The sequence below is a fragment of the Montipora foliosa genome, chromosome 8, assembly GCF_036669935.1.
Source record: "Montipora foliosa isolate CH-2021 chromosome 8, ASM3666993v2, whole genome shotgun sequence".
Classification (NCBI taxonomy): Eukaryota; Metazoa; Cnidaria; class Anthozoa; order Scleractinia; family Acroporidae; genus Montipora; species Montipora foliosa.
In genome coordinates this window covers 18,971,110-18,986,837 of record NC_090876.1, presented here as the reverse complement: position 1 = coordinate 18,986,837, position 15,728 = coordinate 18,971,110, and the positions used below count along the sequence as shown (strand labels likewise).

General features: G+C 39.1%; 3 protein-coding genes across 4 annotated transcripts in view; 2 read left to right on the top strand and 1 right to left on the bottom strand.

The window, feature by feature from the left end:
- LOC138012524 (nostrin-like) overlaps positions 1–2,745 on the top strand; it is a 29,204-nt gene extending 26,459 nt beyond the window's left edge. For both annotated transcript variants that reach the window (XM_068859313.1, XM_068859314.1), the window contains 2 exons: positions 103–138; positions 1,254–2,745. In XM_068859313.1, the coding sequence (XP_068715414.1) occupies positions 103–138; positions 1,254–1,429 (212 nt within the window). In that variant the 3' untranslated portion in view covers positions 1,430–2,745. The remainder of the gene's footprint in view (positions 1–102; positions 139–1,253) is intronic.
- A 2,361-nt stretch (positions 2,746–5,106) lies between these two features.
- LOC138013011 (uncharacterized) lies at positions 5,107–12,782 on the bottom strand. The gene is made up of 6 exons (XM_068859972.1): positions 12,592–12,782; positions 12,414–12,479; positions 8,816–8,962; positions 7,935–8,039; positions 7,388–7,486; positions 5,107–6,313 (listed from the first exon to the last, which is right to left on the bottom strand). Exons 1-6 carry the CDS (start codon positions 12,737–12,739, stop codon positions 6,168–6,170), a joined length of 711 nt encoding a protein of 236 aa, XP_068716073.1. The 5' UTR covers positions 12,740–12,782; the 3' UTR covers positions 5,107–6,167.
- An 84-nt stretch (positions 12,783–12,866) lies between these two features.
- LOC137967909 (GATOR2 complex protein MIOS-like) overlaps positions 12,867–15,728 on the top strand; it is a 40,788-nt gene continuing 37,926 nt past the window's right edge. Inside the window, exons 1-2 of the mRNA XM_068814508.1 lie at positions 12,867–13,125; positions 15,091–15,127. Coding sequence (XP_068670609.1) covers positions 13,024–13,125; positions 15,091–15,127 — 139 coding nt within the window. The 5' untranslated portion in view covers positions 12,867–13,023. The remainder of the gene's footprint in view (positions 13,126–15,090; positions 15,128–15,728) is intronic.

Here is a 15,728-nt window from a genome sequence, read left to right as displayed (position 1 = left end):
GGAAGACACGGCTAGGCTGCCCTGACTCCCTGTAAATGATACTCATTTACAACTATTGATTCTTGCTTACACTCATTTACGACTACTGATTTTTGGTTAAAGGTGATGACGAATTTGATGATTTCCCAGACCCACCAGGTGAGGAGAGAACAGAGAATTAATTTTGTTTTACACACTCCTTAATATTGATTTCCTGGTGGGATTGTATTTGTAAAGACTTTTCGCTTTTGTAATCAAATCAAACAATACCCAACATTTAGATCCACTCAAAAACTTGTCCCCTTTAACATTATAATGGTTAAAAATCTCAGCTTGCTGGAGGGAACCAGTCGGCTATTGTTGAAGGGTGGTGGAGTTAAACTTGGACCACCTAAGACAATCCAGCCAGTTGTCCTCAAGAGACCCATGTAACCTCTAACACCCTTTCCTGTGCTGCCTTTAGTGGGAAAATTTCAGTGTAATTAGTATAGGCCACAGTATTCTACTAAAACAAGTAGTTAACTGCAACTGGATTGAAATGAGAACAAATTGGACATGAAGACAGCACTCTCAAAACTTACGAAAGTTAAGGTCGTGATAACATTAAACAATTTGAAACGGCTTTTCTTTTTACAAGCTCGTTTGTTGGCCAAGTTCGTTGTTTTTCAAAACGTTGTTTAATTTGTAAATGGAATCTTTGTTCATGTTGTCACTGTACAATGTCATGTAGTCTCATGATCAGGAAATGGAAGGAAACCATCATCCTTATCACATTTTGTTTTAAATAGAATTGTCAAGTACATTTAAGTAAGAATGAAGGAGTGGTCATCCTTGCACTTGCAATTGACTTCTTTTGACACCTGAAAAATTCAGGTGGCTTAACTTAATGGGACTCAAACCCTTATGATCTCTGCAATCCCAGTGCAATGCTCTACCAACTTAAAGCCACAAATTAAGCCACTCAGTTGAGAGCAGGTCAATTTGTTGAGCTCATGTGTTCATTCATTGAGTCCTTTGGGGGAACACATAAGCCCAATAAATTGAGCTGCTGTCAACTGAGTCATAGCTCAGTTGGTATCACAGAGGTCATCATGGGTCAATCCCATTGAATCCACTTGATTTTTTTTTAAGTGTCAAAAAAAAGCAAATGCTTAAAATTATTGTCCAGCTAAGTACAAGGATCGCTTCTCTTATTCGTCTATATCCCACAATTCATTATGTAATTTACATTTCTTTCATTCATTGAGTAAAAATATTTTTTCACACATTTTCAGTGCTTGGCCAGTGCCGTGCACTCTATGAATACAAGGCAGCCCAAAGTGACGAACTTGATCTTTTACCGGGGGATGTTATTACATTAACAGCAAAGTTGGATGGTGACTGGTGGCAGGGAGAACTGCATAATAAAACAGGAGTATTTCCAGCTAGCTATGTGGAGGAAATTCAATGACCCTTCGCAAAAACTGTTGGATGGGTGTACGTCTTGCTAACGACATAAAAATTGTTGCTTGCCAGCCTTGCTGTAAACTGAAAGACGTCAATGAATCACTTGGTACTGTTGCATTGCAAGGGACTCTTTACATGGGAGGAGAAAGATCCCAAAGGGTAGATCATTCTTGATTCCAATTTACATGGAAAATTGTGGGATAGCTGAGAGCAACATGCCGATCTAGCACAAGGAAGATGCAAGTGTCACACAATTATCTAAGTAACTTTCCTCAAAGTTTCTGTTGAGAACAAAACCCTTGATGGCAATCCATTTTCACCTTTGTCGTTTTTTTAATGTTAGTAATTACTGTATACCCTAACAAAATTGCCTGAGGGTAAATTTAATATCAAACGGTTTTGCCTGTTTGTTGGGATCTTCTTCCTGGCATGTATTAAATTAATAGAGCTTAATTTCCAAGTTTGGTTCTCACTTGTGCAAAAAGCATAAAGCCTCCCTGGAAAGAGCAGAAAAACCTTTTCCTTTTCTTTTGCTTTCAGTATTTCAGAAGAAGGAAGTTTTAGGATCATTATGAGATTTAACCGTACATGAAAATGCTAGCTTTTGGCTGTTTCGTTGTTCTCTTAGTCAAAGCAACTGAAGCAATAAGCACCAGATTGCCCTGCCCTATACACTGTAGTAATGCCCTTGCAGTGCTCCATTTTGAATCCCTGATGCTTCTCTGACAAGTGTGAACCAGAATTAGAGCTGTCTTTGGAGTTAATAATTAATGAGACATTCATTCATCTAGATCTTGCAACAGTTTGTCCTCCAAGGATAGATGCAACTTTAGTTGCACAAGACAGACTTTATACATGTACAATGTGGTTAACAAAATTATGCTTGAGTGCCAGTGTTACATTTTTTACAAAATTTAAATTATTATGAGATTTCTTTAGAGACAAAATGCCTACAGGCAGTTTTTTTTATGGACATTTGATGTTTTTAAGGCAACTCTTAAGACTCTACCTTTTTTATGACTTCTTCTGATTAGAAGAGAATTTAAGTTAACCAGCTTACAAAGGGGCAAAAAATTGTTAAGTTGGTTTCAAAAGTCTTAATTTGCATTTGAAGAAAGATATAGGTAGTATTCATTATTATTGATCCCATCAGAAGGGGATATCACAGATTTTTATGAAGCTGTACATTTTTTCCTGGTTATAATGGATCCCAACTGTGGAGTTTTTTAGCATTATTCTTATCACTAAATATCAAACCACAGTCTGGTCCATGAGAACCTGCTTTTGAAAACAGAAAATAAAATGTTGAAACATTGCAAACATTTTGTTCAATTACTTCACTCACCATGTTAAAATTTGTCTGTAACAATAATGAACAAACATTTTGATAAATACGGCATGTGGCAAGATTAACATTTTTGTGTAAATTACAAATAAGGGTACGACATAATTTAGACTATTGATCTTGATTTGCACAATCGTTTTCACAATGAACAATTGGCTTCCTGTTGAAAACTTTTTCAAGACCCTGATATGTTTCAGCTTTATGCTCTGGAGGCCACATTTCTGTACTGTGCATGAAATAGCGCCTTCCACGGTTTTTGGCACCATCTTGGCTGGGGGGCAAACACAGCTAAATTTACAGTAAATGTATGGGATTTTGGCCGACTTTGAACCGCTGTTACAGTAGCGCCGCTAAAAAGAGACGGATTTCCACAGTGACATTGTCTTTTAAAAGACATTTATACGGAGATTATTTTCATGAAATACAAATATAAAGAACAGATTCAGGCTACAACGATCATAAACGAATTTTTAAGATTTCATACAAACCCTTCTAAAATCATCACGGCAAATTGCCTTGAAATTAGAAGCAACATGAGAAGATTTATTATTTGAATTTACAGATGTCATACCTTCCTAATGCCCTCTTACTTTCTGTTGAATGAATGATATCAATAAAACTAATTAAAGTAGTGGCAAAAGTTGGAATTGTCTCTTTTTAGCGGCGCTACAGCGGTTCAAAATCCCATACATTTACTGTAAATTTAGCCGTGTTTGCCCCCCAGCCAAGATGGCGGTCAAAAACCGTGGACGGATCTATTATACTGTAACATGTTAGGAACAATACAGTTCACAAAGGTTGCAGTCAGAGCATTCGTGAGCATTCCTTGTCAATGCCTTAAACACAGCAGAATGTTGGATTTGGTGAGGTTAATGACCCATGGCAAACAGTCCTCATAACTAAATTGCTGCCTGCAGCACCCCTCCAGCCCTGTCAGGGAGGGAGCATAATTATGTTACTTTGGTCTAGGACAATGTGCCAGCAGCTATACCTGCCTTGCAGTACAGGCATGAGGCACCCCCGCGGCTTGGTGCCGAGGCCCTTCATCCTGTGTTCCATACAGGCAGGCTACACCATGTATAGATTCATGAATATGATATGGACCGTAGTTACTATACGGGCCTTGCCAATACATTTCCTGCACCCTCGTTTACATTCAATTTGTGTCTGTTGTTGTTTTTACTGCGCCGTAGGTAAATGACCACTCCCCATAGGGGCTTTTCAGGGCCAATGAAACAATTATAACGGAATGACAAGACGGAACAACAACAACAGTGTTAAGAATCTCAACTAGCTGGAGGCAAACCAGTTGCAGGGATACATGTAGGTATAATTACTCCATGGGAGAATGCCATGGATTCACCCAGATAAGGATGGTACTGCAGTGGAGAGAGCATTTTGCCCTCCAGTGGCTGGCATTCCCAGATTCCCAGACATGTGGGTTGAGTTTGTTGGTTCTCTTCTCTGTTTTGCAAGGTTTTTCCTCTCTCCTAAAATACCAACCTTTGATTTGTTTTGATTTCTGCACAGTGACCCCAATTAGTACCTTGGCACTAAATACCAATAGACTTGACGCTTAAATAAAGTTCATCATCGTCATTTACAAGTGCAGTTGAGAGGTTAAACCAGGGACTACCAGGATCAAGTTCAACAAGTGGTCAGAATAGGTCTTGAATCTGAGAAGTCTAGCCAGGATCTCTTGTGGTTTAGAGTCCATCTTTACGAACACTTTAGAGGTCTACTACAGTCCGCCATGATTTGTCGATTATTTTCCATACTTCTTTTTTTTCTTTTTTTCCTTTTTAATCTATTGTGTAATTATTTCATCCTACTATGTAAATCTTATACTTTTTTGAGCCTAGGGGATACGTTGCAATTGGGGCTCCGCCCTGTTCATCTCTCCGGTCACGTCATACTACTGTTATGATAATGTATGTATTTTGTGGTGACAAATCTCAATAAACTAAACTAAACCCTGACTGGCCCACACTGCCTCCACACTGCCTCCAAGAAAACCTTGTTAGTTATGGCACTAGTACAATGTAAATGTTGTGGGCACTGTCTATCTGTCTAAACTTTGGTTTTCGGTATGCTCTGCATCCCCGTGGTGTGAGAGTTTTACCCGTTTTTCTGCACGGGAATTTTGCTCTTTCAAGTCTGTTGTCATCTGTGACTAGAGTGGTTTGTTTACTGTAATGGCCAGGGTCTTTTGACTGGACAATGGCTTCCAGTACCATTTTGCCACTTCCTCAATTTCTGATGAAATTTGAAAAGTGCCCTTGTTTACGAGATTCAATCTCTGGCCAAAGGTGAATGAAATCAAATGTGACGCACTATTAACCACATGATTTGTGTTTATTTCAATGTCAGCTCACTACTAGACGTACATGTAAGGCCAAGCTTTGGTTAACTTGTCATGCCTTCACTTCAACCCCTCTCTCCTCCCCACTCAGTTTTAATGTTGTTACTGGTTTGAAGACCAGCTGCAGCAAAAATCTCAGCAGGCTAATAATTATTTTTTCCAAATTCGAACAGATGCACAGGTATGTGTATCGATAGATCTATCCTTTCAGGTAGGTAGCAAGCTTTGATTTGAAATCAGTTTGAATTTCCTTGATCCAGATAAAAGCCATGTCCAGAGTCAAAAACCCCACTAACTGAAGAAGTGGGAGCATATTTTCTTGAAAGTCCCAGAAGCCTTTGGGAACAATTTGCAGACCATTTATCTGTTTGTGTCTTCAAGCCAAGATGATTTTGAGGCATGAAAATTTGTGACTTGCTGTTTTTTGGAGGGAGGGGTGGGGGGTTCAATGGAATGGAACATATGTATGCATGTCCCTTCTTCAGTTTCAATGTCTTGTCAGAGACCCCTGAAAACGTTCTCCTTTATAGGTTCATGATTGAAGTGAGGAGAGGCGAAGTTCAAAGCTCTATTGAACCAGCCAACCATCAATTTGACCCTCGCTGCATTAGCCTGTGTACAGGCGCCCATTTTTTTTTTGCGGAGAGTGGGCGGCTGTACACAGGCTATCGCAGCATAAAATTCATTTGAAAATGATTAGTAACAGCAGCTGTTACTCTTGGGGGCTTAAACTGATCAGGCATGTTTTCTGCTGCCGGCATCAAAGTGGACTGGTCTTGTTATAAAAGTCCCAGGATTACTGCATTTGAATGGATAACTGTTGGGAAGAAGTTTCGTTGGGAAAACATCAACCACTTCCAAGTTACATTCAAACCAGTTGCATTATATTAAATGGTTATAAATTCCAAAAGAACTGAAACAAAGAGAAACTGTACAGGCTTCATCCTATCTAATGTTACATGATAAAGGAAATCCTATTATTTAAAGCTTACATGTATAAAAAATTAAATTGCTATGCTCTCTGCAACTGCTGAACTAAAAGGCTTTGCTCTTGGTGGGTGCTTTCATAGTTTCTTTGAACCCTATCCTCATGGATCTAACAAACTTAGAAAAGTTGTTTGTAGCATTGAGCTGATGTATCATGTCCTCCATTCCTTCAACCTCTGGTATGCATTTTGTGACTGAAAAGGAACAAGGTGTTTCTAGTGTATCACGTATTGCAATACATGTACATCCTACCAACAAACCGTTTAAGCTGAGTGCAATATCATGAGAGATGCAAGGGTGAATTCTTTTATTACTTACTGAATGCACAATCCTTCCATTGTGGAGTCAAGCAGGGGTTGGTTGTCAAAAAGTTGAACGTTCTATAGGCCGCAAAGACCATAGGCAGCCCAAGCTCGCATCACTACAGACAGCCGTTGAGAATTTAAACGAGTTATAAGACTTTGTATGGGAAATAAAATACAGTTGATTATGAAGCCTAAAAAATGCTCAGTTTACTGTTCATTCAATAAAATGAATCAAAATGACAAAGTCTAAGAACATTGAAAACACTGAAAACACAGAATTCACGAAACGTTGTAATAAGCTCCAAAAGGCACAGGAATACACCAGAGGTGAGTCATTTTGATTCATTTTATTGAATGAACGTTAAACTAAGCATTTTTTAGGCTTCATAATCGACTATATTTTATTTCCCATACAAAGTCTTATAACTCGTTTAAATTCTCAACGGCTGTCTGTAGTGACGCGAGCTTGGGCTGCCTATGCAAAGAATTGATGTCCATTGTCACAGATTTCCCCAAAAATTTTAAGTCAAGGAAAAATATTATTTAGGGATCAAACCTTCTCTACTCTGACTGATGAATATGGTAATAATTATTTTAAACTGAACAAAGTTATATATTTTTCAATCAAATTTGCTTGACAATTTTTTTTGAAAAAGTGTTTGTACTGAAGAAAAAAAAATGAAATTTGGAACCACTTGTTTTCACGTTTTCAAAACAAAAGCTCTTAATGTGTGAAAACAAATCAGGACAAGTAGAACATGCCACAATATTATTATTGTTCAAGATGACAGCAACTGGGAAATTTGAAAACCAAAACAATCATTGTTTCTGAAATTCATTTATTTCAGATACAAACGCTTTCACTGGAAAAACTTCGAACATTATTTTTTTTATAAACTTGCGTTTAATACTATAAATTGTCTCACTAAAAAAAAATGGGGAACACTCCAAAATAATTATTACCTGAATACTTATTTTGAGCTGTAATGGCCACGGTAAACACGAACAGCTTTTCTTCATCCTCTGGGTCTATGTACTTGAAGACAAACTGTAAGTTTTCATCTGGGGAGTATAAAAGGCAGTGCATGTTAGATAGAGAGCATTTTTGTCACCAAAAGACCTTTCATACTGTCTTGTGTAAATTAAGTCATGACAATTACACTTTAATTTAAGGTACTGTTGTATCTGACATTTAATAATATGTACTTCATGCAAAAATCAAAGACAATTTAATTTTTAATAACTGACTTAACCTTGCAATGAATTGTTAGAACCAGAAAGCTACCATTGTACATGTAAACATTAGCAGCATAATTATCATTTTTATGTTATACCTATGTGTTTAACTTTAATCAGTGGTAATTTGGTGTTGAAAAGTCGGTCCAGGGTTATATACAATGTACACTGTAGTTAACAACTTCTTGGAAAACTCCTATATTGAAAAAGTTAAGAACTTCAAACTTAAAAACTTAAAAACCGTAAAACAAGAAAAGAAGGCTTCAATAATTACCATCAACTTTTTTGAAGGCTAATCCCAGCCTTTCTTTGAAGTGTTCTGTCCCTTTATTGAACTGTTGCATTTTGTTAGAGGTACTCTGTTCCTTTGCTAAAATTTCTAAAAATGCATCATCCATTTAACTATCATATCATACATGTACATGATGTAGGCAAGAGATAACAAAACACCAAGCATCGAAGAGTTAGTTTACACTAAACTAATGGGAATATGAGTTTAAACATCTCCCCATGAGAGAACAATAATATAACTGTAACAGTCTTCCAGTTATTCAGTTTTCAGTCTTCCAGTTTTCAGTTCTTTTAATATTATAATAGGAACAATCTCCCTTAAATTCCATTACTGCATTCTGCTCCAAATAGCACACACTGTGCATGCATGTACCTGACCAAAATAATGGTAAAATTTAAGAATCCGATCCCACCAACGCGTCGGCCGACGCGTTGGCCGCTGTTTAAACTTATAACATATAAGATGCGTCGGTGGTGCGTCGGCCGACGCGTTGGCCGACGCGTTGGTGGGATCAGATTCTTAAATTTTACCAAAATAATATAAGGACTCCTATACAAGGCACAGAGCAGTAGGAAGGGTATATCACGAGGGATAGGTACAAGACATAGTACTTCATTATGCCACCTGTACTCCTGACCCCCCCCCCCCCCCACCCCATCCCCTGTTGTGAGGTAACAAGTTTCAAAGGAGAGGAGGATTGTGAAGATTAAAAATAAAACAAATGGTGAGGTGCTTCATTAAGCTTTCCCAATGCCACAAGTGCATCCACATTTACTTTTTACGGTTATGGAATTTGATTCCACCAACATGTTGGCCTGAACACATTGTGGACTGTGAAAATGACATGTTGTGGTTTATAATACCTTTCTGTTGTTTTTGTACACAACAATGGGTTTCTTCAAGCTGTTTTTGTGTTTCATTCCTTCTTTCTGCCAAATGCTGGCCTGTGATCTGTAACTCACGAAGCTCTTTCTCAAGATTTGCAACTTCCTCTGCCCTTTGTCGCAAAGCTATAAAAGGGTGATGAAGAGACACTATCAGTGACCCACAGCGTATTTGCTAATGGCTGAAGTCCCACTAGTACTGTTAACAATGGTGTTACAACGCTATCAAGCTGTTTCAAGTGGGACCGTCTGCTTTCCAAAGATTATTGTCAAAAATTTTTGCCAACACAACCTGGCAAAATCAAAGCATATTTACAACGAAGTTTGCATCTCTGAAAGCACAGTTTATCTGGTGTACGATCTAATCTATTTAAGCAGACCCCAGTTTGATGCTAGCCAGGAGGTCATGTTAACAACGTTAAGTGTAACCTAGCACAACTTGATCTAGTGTTACACTGGTGTGAACAGCAGCTAGGAAAAACACGTAATAATGGCGTCAAGCATTAGTGGGACCTCAGTCATTCTAATCTATTTAAGCAGACCCCAGTTTGATGCTAGCCAGGAGGTCATGTTAACAACGTTAAGTGTAACCTAGCACAACTTGATCTAGTGTTACACTGGTGTGAACAGCAGCTAGGAAAAACACGTTGTAATAATGGCGTCAAGCATTAGTGGGACCTCAGTCATTGTAGACGAGTCCAGTGTTGTTATGTGATTATGGCATTATGAAAATTATGTAAGCAACAATAGATGCAGACACAGACGCCAATTTACAGTCGTTACAGAACCAAATCGGAACTTCTTCCAGTTACATGTAACTACGGTATCCCGCAAGGCTCTGTTCTAGGACCAACTATATTCATGCTTTTTCCTAACAATCTTCCATCATCGGTAAAGTCAGGAGAACTTTTTATGTATGCCGATGATTCAGCTATTTACTGTATTGGAGAGAATGTGGATCAAGCAGTAGGTCAGTAATAATAATAATAATAATAATAATAATAATAATAATATTTATTACTTATATTGCACTTTTTCTATGAGAATAATCAAAAGCCTAATTAGATATATTAAGTTCACACAAACTTTATACATGGTGCCTGAATAACCCCTTAACACCACACCCGAAAAAGTGTCAGACATTTTTTATATCCAGGTCTAGCTTCATCGAGCCTATTTTACCAGTCAGGATAGGCGATTTTCTTGTTAATCAAGTCAGCAAATCCTGATTACTTGGCACTGTGGTGGGCAATAAGCTTAACTGGACAACTCAATTGATGGATCTACAGAAACACTTTGCCATAATGTTAGCCATGTTAACGAGGTGCAAATTCTGACCTAAGAATGTTTCAGAAGCATTTTATCTTACTGTTATCCTACCGACTGTCACCTATGGCTTAGCTTTGTGGGGTTGCCATGGTAACCAGGAACTCTTTAATTCAATAGAAAAGCTACACAATAAAGCTGCAGAGGTAGTTTTTAATTTACGAACAGACACCCCACATAGAGGCCTTAAAAATTGCAAACTGGCATCCACTATGTTACAAATACAAGACTGCATTATTAAAAATGATGCACAAGGCTCATTGGGAAAATCTACCTTTGCCATTATGTGACAGTATATAATCTGTAGAAGAACATCGACATATCTGTCTAGGACACCTAACTCAGTTTCTTTACCTCATTTCAACTCAAAATTTGTACAGTTCTCGCAACTCTATGGAATAACACCTTGGCCGATGATTATTCAATTGCAGACGTGAGTTGAAAATCTTTGCCAACCAAGTTGAAAGATAATGCAATGGTCAAATCAAAGCTTCACTGTTCCATAAGGCATACCCCAGGGATATGACTAGAGGTTGGGAATTGAACAGAAACAGCCTCCCAGGGTGGAGGAAATTTGATCATTGCAAGGGGTGTCTTGAAAACAAAGACCCCTAAGACCCTAAGACTCAAAAACGAAGAAAGTAACCCAAGACTCTCAATTTGGCTAATCCGATGCCTAAAAACCAACTTTAGGCCTAGTTAGGCCTAGGGTTAGCCTAATTGAGGGTTTTAGGTTACATCCTTTGTTTTCGAGTCTTAGGGGTCTGTGTTTTCAAGACAACCTGATTGCAAGGGAGGTGGTCGGTGAAGGAGTCGCTGTAAGTTTTTATTGACAAATATCGCTTTACTCTACATTCCTATCATTCTTACAATCAGCTTTGTTCATGAATATAGTTTAGTTTCCTTGTTCTTTTATTTCAAACTTATTGGATAGCAACTCAGCTTAAAGGAGCGAAATAAACTGAACATTGAAACGTTAGATCTCCCTAAGGCCCTGTTTACAAGCAGATAGGGTAACCCTAGTGCTAGGGTTACCCTAGCCAAGAGGGTTACCCTAGCACTCACACGTTTCTTCTTTTTTCATCGACATGTTTACAAAATCAGTTGCCTATAACATTGATGAACCAACACCATTACATACATCGGATGGCACTGATCTGGAATGGAAGGATTACTACAAATATTTAGGGTCATGGGTTGATAACTCAGAAAAAGACATCAGCATAAGAAAAGCACAGGCTTGGAGAGCTTTGAATGGTATGACCAAAATATGGAAGTCCAATATGAGTAAAGATTTGAAAATCAGATTCTTCATAGCCACCATCGAATCAATCTTATTTTATGGGTGCGAGAGCTGGGCTCTGTCAAAAGCACAAGAAAAGTCGTTGGATGGAACATACACTAGGATGCTGCGTAAAGCCTTAAACATCCACTGGAGCAGCCATATACCAAACCAACCACTGTACGGAGAACTACCAGCAGTCAGCAACAAAATCGCCTCCCGTAGACTACAACTAGCGGGACACTGTTATCGCCATCCAGAGCTCAGCACCCAGAAATTAGTCCTTTGGGAGACCACACATGGTCATTGTGGGAGAGGAAGACCGAGAACTACCTATATTGAGTATTAAGAGGGATACTGGGGCAATCGAAGCAAGTGAGATTGCTGCACTGATAGCTAATAAGAGGCCGTGGAATAAACCAGTGGTTGCCCGCCTTCGGGCGACCAAGTGAGTGAGTGAGTGAGTGAGTGAGTGAGTGAGTGAGTGAGTGAGTGAGTGAGTGAGTGAGTGTTTACAAGGCAGCTAGGGTTACCCTGGCGCTGGTTACCCTGGCGCTAGGGTAACCCTATCTGAGTGCTAGGGTTACCCTAGCTGCCTTGTAAACGCTCTACTAGGGACAACTTTTTAGCGGTTTCCATTGTGTTTGCGATGCTGGCGGTTACCGAGCATGCAAAGTTGTCCCGGATGATAGGATATACGTACCTCTACCTGTGAAATTTTGCTTGTAAACCCGGGCTATCTTTGATTCGCAGGGTTACCCTACCTGCTTGTAAACAGGGCCTCAATTAATTAATGGCCATAACAGGAGGTTTTCACGTGACGTTATTGTCGCCATGTTGGTGGACAAAAACAAAAGATCTCTCATTAGATTCTTTTGTTCGTCCACCAGAAGTCGTACATTTCTCTATTGTTATTGGTGTCCCTGGAGCTTGGTTAAAAACGTCTTATTTTAATTTGCAACATCCTACCTTCTAAATTCTGTTCGCTTTGAATTTGTTTTCTGCTAATAGACTGCTCCAGCTCTTGTATTCGCTCTAAAAAGCCAAAGGAATTTCAGTTTGACTGAAGATCAACTCAAATTTCTGTTCACGATCATTTCCTTTACAATCAACGAAATCGAAAGTATAAACACACGCAGCTGCACACCTTTTCTGTCCAGTAAGTTTTTTTCGTGGTTTTGCTTGCCCTCCAAGAGCGATTTCTTCAGGGAATCCCCAGTCCATTGTAAAAACTTCTCTTGCACCTTTTTCAAATTATGAGTCAATTTATTAAGTTCTGACTCAGCCGATCCCATTTTCACAGCTTTTTATGTTTGTAGAGATAGAGCAATAAATTTCGCGGTGAAAGTTCAATTTTTTTACATTATCCAATCAAACTTCTCCATGAGATCACATGATATATATACACCGCTGTTCAAATATATCGCTCACACTTTCACTTTTTGTGTTCTTCCTCGTACTTTGAACTTTTATAAAATTATTACTCCAAATAGTAATTTTCTGTTTCTAATGGGAATGGAAAGCGTGCCCGAACTCCCTGTAAGACGAAGAATCTCCGTTGTTTGACGATCCGTTGAAAATGAGCTCAGCAAAGTGGCGGGTTTTATGGTCTCCTTGCCTCCATGATAGGTTCATCTCTTTCGGAAATGAGATTTGCTTGTACCAGGTCTCCAAAACACAGGTGAGCATGAGATGGCGAGCATACGGTTAAAATATTAACATGAATAAGGCTGTTTGATTTGCTTTTGACGAAGAATTGCTTCGAAGGATGCACTTCCTGCATGTGTCTGTATGCTTTACTCGTTCTGACGTAACAATTGTAAATAGTACATGCACTGCAATCCAGTGCAGTACAGAGTTCTTAAATCTAAATCTTTTGGGTGGAAATGATACTGACTGAAACTCAGCCCACGTACAAGCAGTAATTGTAAATGACAAGAAATATACCCTGCAGGTTACCTACATTTAGGAGGTGTGGTTACCACTACGCCATTCGGAATTCCCCAATTGGACATAAATGCAAGTTCCAACATTAGCAAACATTGGTTTGGATTCGATATATGATAGCCTTGCGAGTTTTTTTGTAAATTCTTAGGCTTGGTGCTCAGTTGGTTGAGCACCGGGCTGTTACGCGGGAGGTCGTGAGTTCAACCCGGGCTGGACCAACACTCAGGGTCTTTAAATAACTGAGGAGAAAGTGCTGCCTTTGTAATTACATCTGCAAATGGTTAGACTCTCTAGTCTTCTCGGATAAGGACGATAAGCCGGAGGTCCCGTCTCACAACCCTTCAATGTTCATAATCCTGTGGGACGTAAAAGAACCCGCACACTTGTTGTAAAGAGTAGGGCGTGTAGTTCCCGGTGTTGTGGTCTGTCTTCTGTGGTGTATCATGGTTGGGAGGGTAAATGCTCGGAGATATTAGCTACACCAAGCTACTCTAAAAATCCGAGGGTAAATAAAGCTCTATGGTATGATATGAACTCCTATTCGCATTTGTTCTGGTACTCCAATAGTCACTGTAGATCTCAGGGTGTCTGCACGCATGAATATGTCCAGCTTAAAAAGAAAATACTCTCGGTATACTCAATAACTACATTGTGTGGAGTGTGCTTCTGAGGTTAATGTTTCAATAGAAGCCGGCAACCAGTGAATTCTGCCGGCTACTCCTTAAGTTTTTGCCACCTACTTTTTCGAGAAGCTTGAATTACTGGTACACAATTCTCACTGTTTCACTCTGATCCACTTCAAGCATCCAGAGTCTTTGTGTAAAGGACACATTACCACATTCGCTGCATCAAATGTTCCGGTTTTCCGGAAACACAGCTAGAAAGCGTGGAGCTGGAGGCAACATTTTGTCATATTTTAATGAGATTGAGAGTGTAAACAAAATTATTGTCCTCTAACTTGGCCATGTGCAGCATTGTGTTAGTAAATATTTGTAACTGATGTTGATGCCCAGATTGCTGGAAATGCCATTTGCGAGCTCCAGATTTCAAAATTTTCTGGGGGAGCATGCCCCAGACCTTCCTAGAGAAAAGGGACCTTAACGCCCCCTTTCTTCCCACAGCCACCTACTTCACAAAACCAGCCATTTACGTATTGAAACCCCTGGTGCTTATTGTAGTGGATTTCGCTTGCAGTCTGCATCCAAGCGCTCTGGGTTTGAATCCCAGCTCGTGGGCTGCAAAGTTCACTCAGCTTTCCATCCATTTGTGATGGGTAAAATGAGTACCAGTATGACTGGGGACAAGTTGTGCATGTGACAGGATCTAGGATTAGTGCCCGCCCTTGTCGTAAGTTACAGAAGAAGCTAAAGAAAAAGGGTTCTTTTGGTTGCCTTTGACTGTAGTCGACCTTCCTGTCTTGTCTATCTACATTAGAAAAACAAAGTGTATAAGCTATGTGTACATCCCTGAGGGATTTCCTGTTAACTAGTAAAATCTTGTGGCACAAGAGTTAAATTGTTAAGTGGCTATTTTAGGCAAGGAAGGGCTAAGGAATTGCACATTTAGGTCCAGTTTGTTTAGCTTCTTAACATTACACTATAGAATTGTGATGCATGCCAAAACTAACTGAATTTGGATGTAAGGATTTGGCTTGCTACATGTACTTGTATATTAATAATACAATTTTTTTCCTTCATAGGAAACTCTACCAAAAGCTGCTGGTATAAGGAGCCAAGGTACCCTAATATTAAGTAATATGCACATAACTGCACGTACGTTTTGCTCATCTTGAGGTACTCTGTTTCCTATGGGTGGTGCTTTACTAATACAGGGATGTTTTTGGGCAGTACTATGCGGAGAAAGGAGAACTTATCAAGTACCCTTCGTTTCCAAAAAGAAAATTGGGGGTAACTGCAACGAACAGGGTTATCCCTCAACATTGTATGGGGGGAGAGGGTAATTTGAAAGTAGACGATTTATGTGGCATAAATAAATATTATTGTTTACAAAGAGAGAAAATTGTCTTAACAACTTTGTCCAGGATTGTACATGTGTAGGTTGAAACAACTTGATCCTTGTTGAAACAAGGTGACCTAGGTTGAAACAAAATGACCTAGTTTGGTTGCAAATTAACCTAGGAAACAAAATGACCTGCAACATAACCATGCATTTTCCAGAGATAATTAAGCTTCAGTTTGGAAAAGAACTCCATACATTGCTTTGTATTTTAAGAATTTTTACAAATATTGTGTGGTTACCCCCATTTTTCTTTTTTGGATTTCAATAACAGTTGTTCAGATCTGCCTTTCCACTCTGAGAGTATTCATAAACCACACA

Coding starts and splice junctions, on each gene's coding strand:
- LOC138013011 (XM_068859972.1), bottom strand. CDS start 12,739: ATGGGATCGGCTGAGTCAGAACTTAATAAATTGACTCATAATTTGAAA. Junction 12,480..12,591: donor AAACTTACTGGACAGAAAAG/GTGTGCAGCTGC, acceptor TTGGCTTTTTAG/AGCGAATACAAGAGCTGGAG. Junction 7,487..7,934: donor AGCCTTCAAAAAAGTTGATG/GTAATTATTGAA, acceptor TATACTCCCCAG/ATGAAAACTTACAGTTTGTC.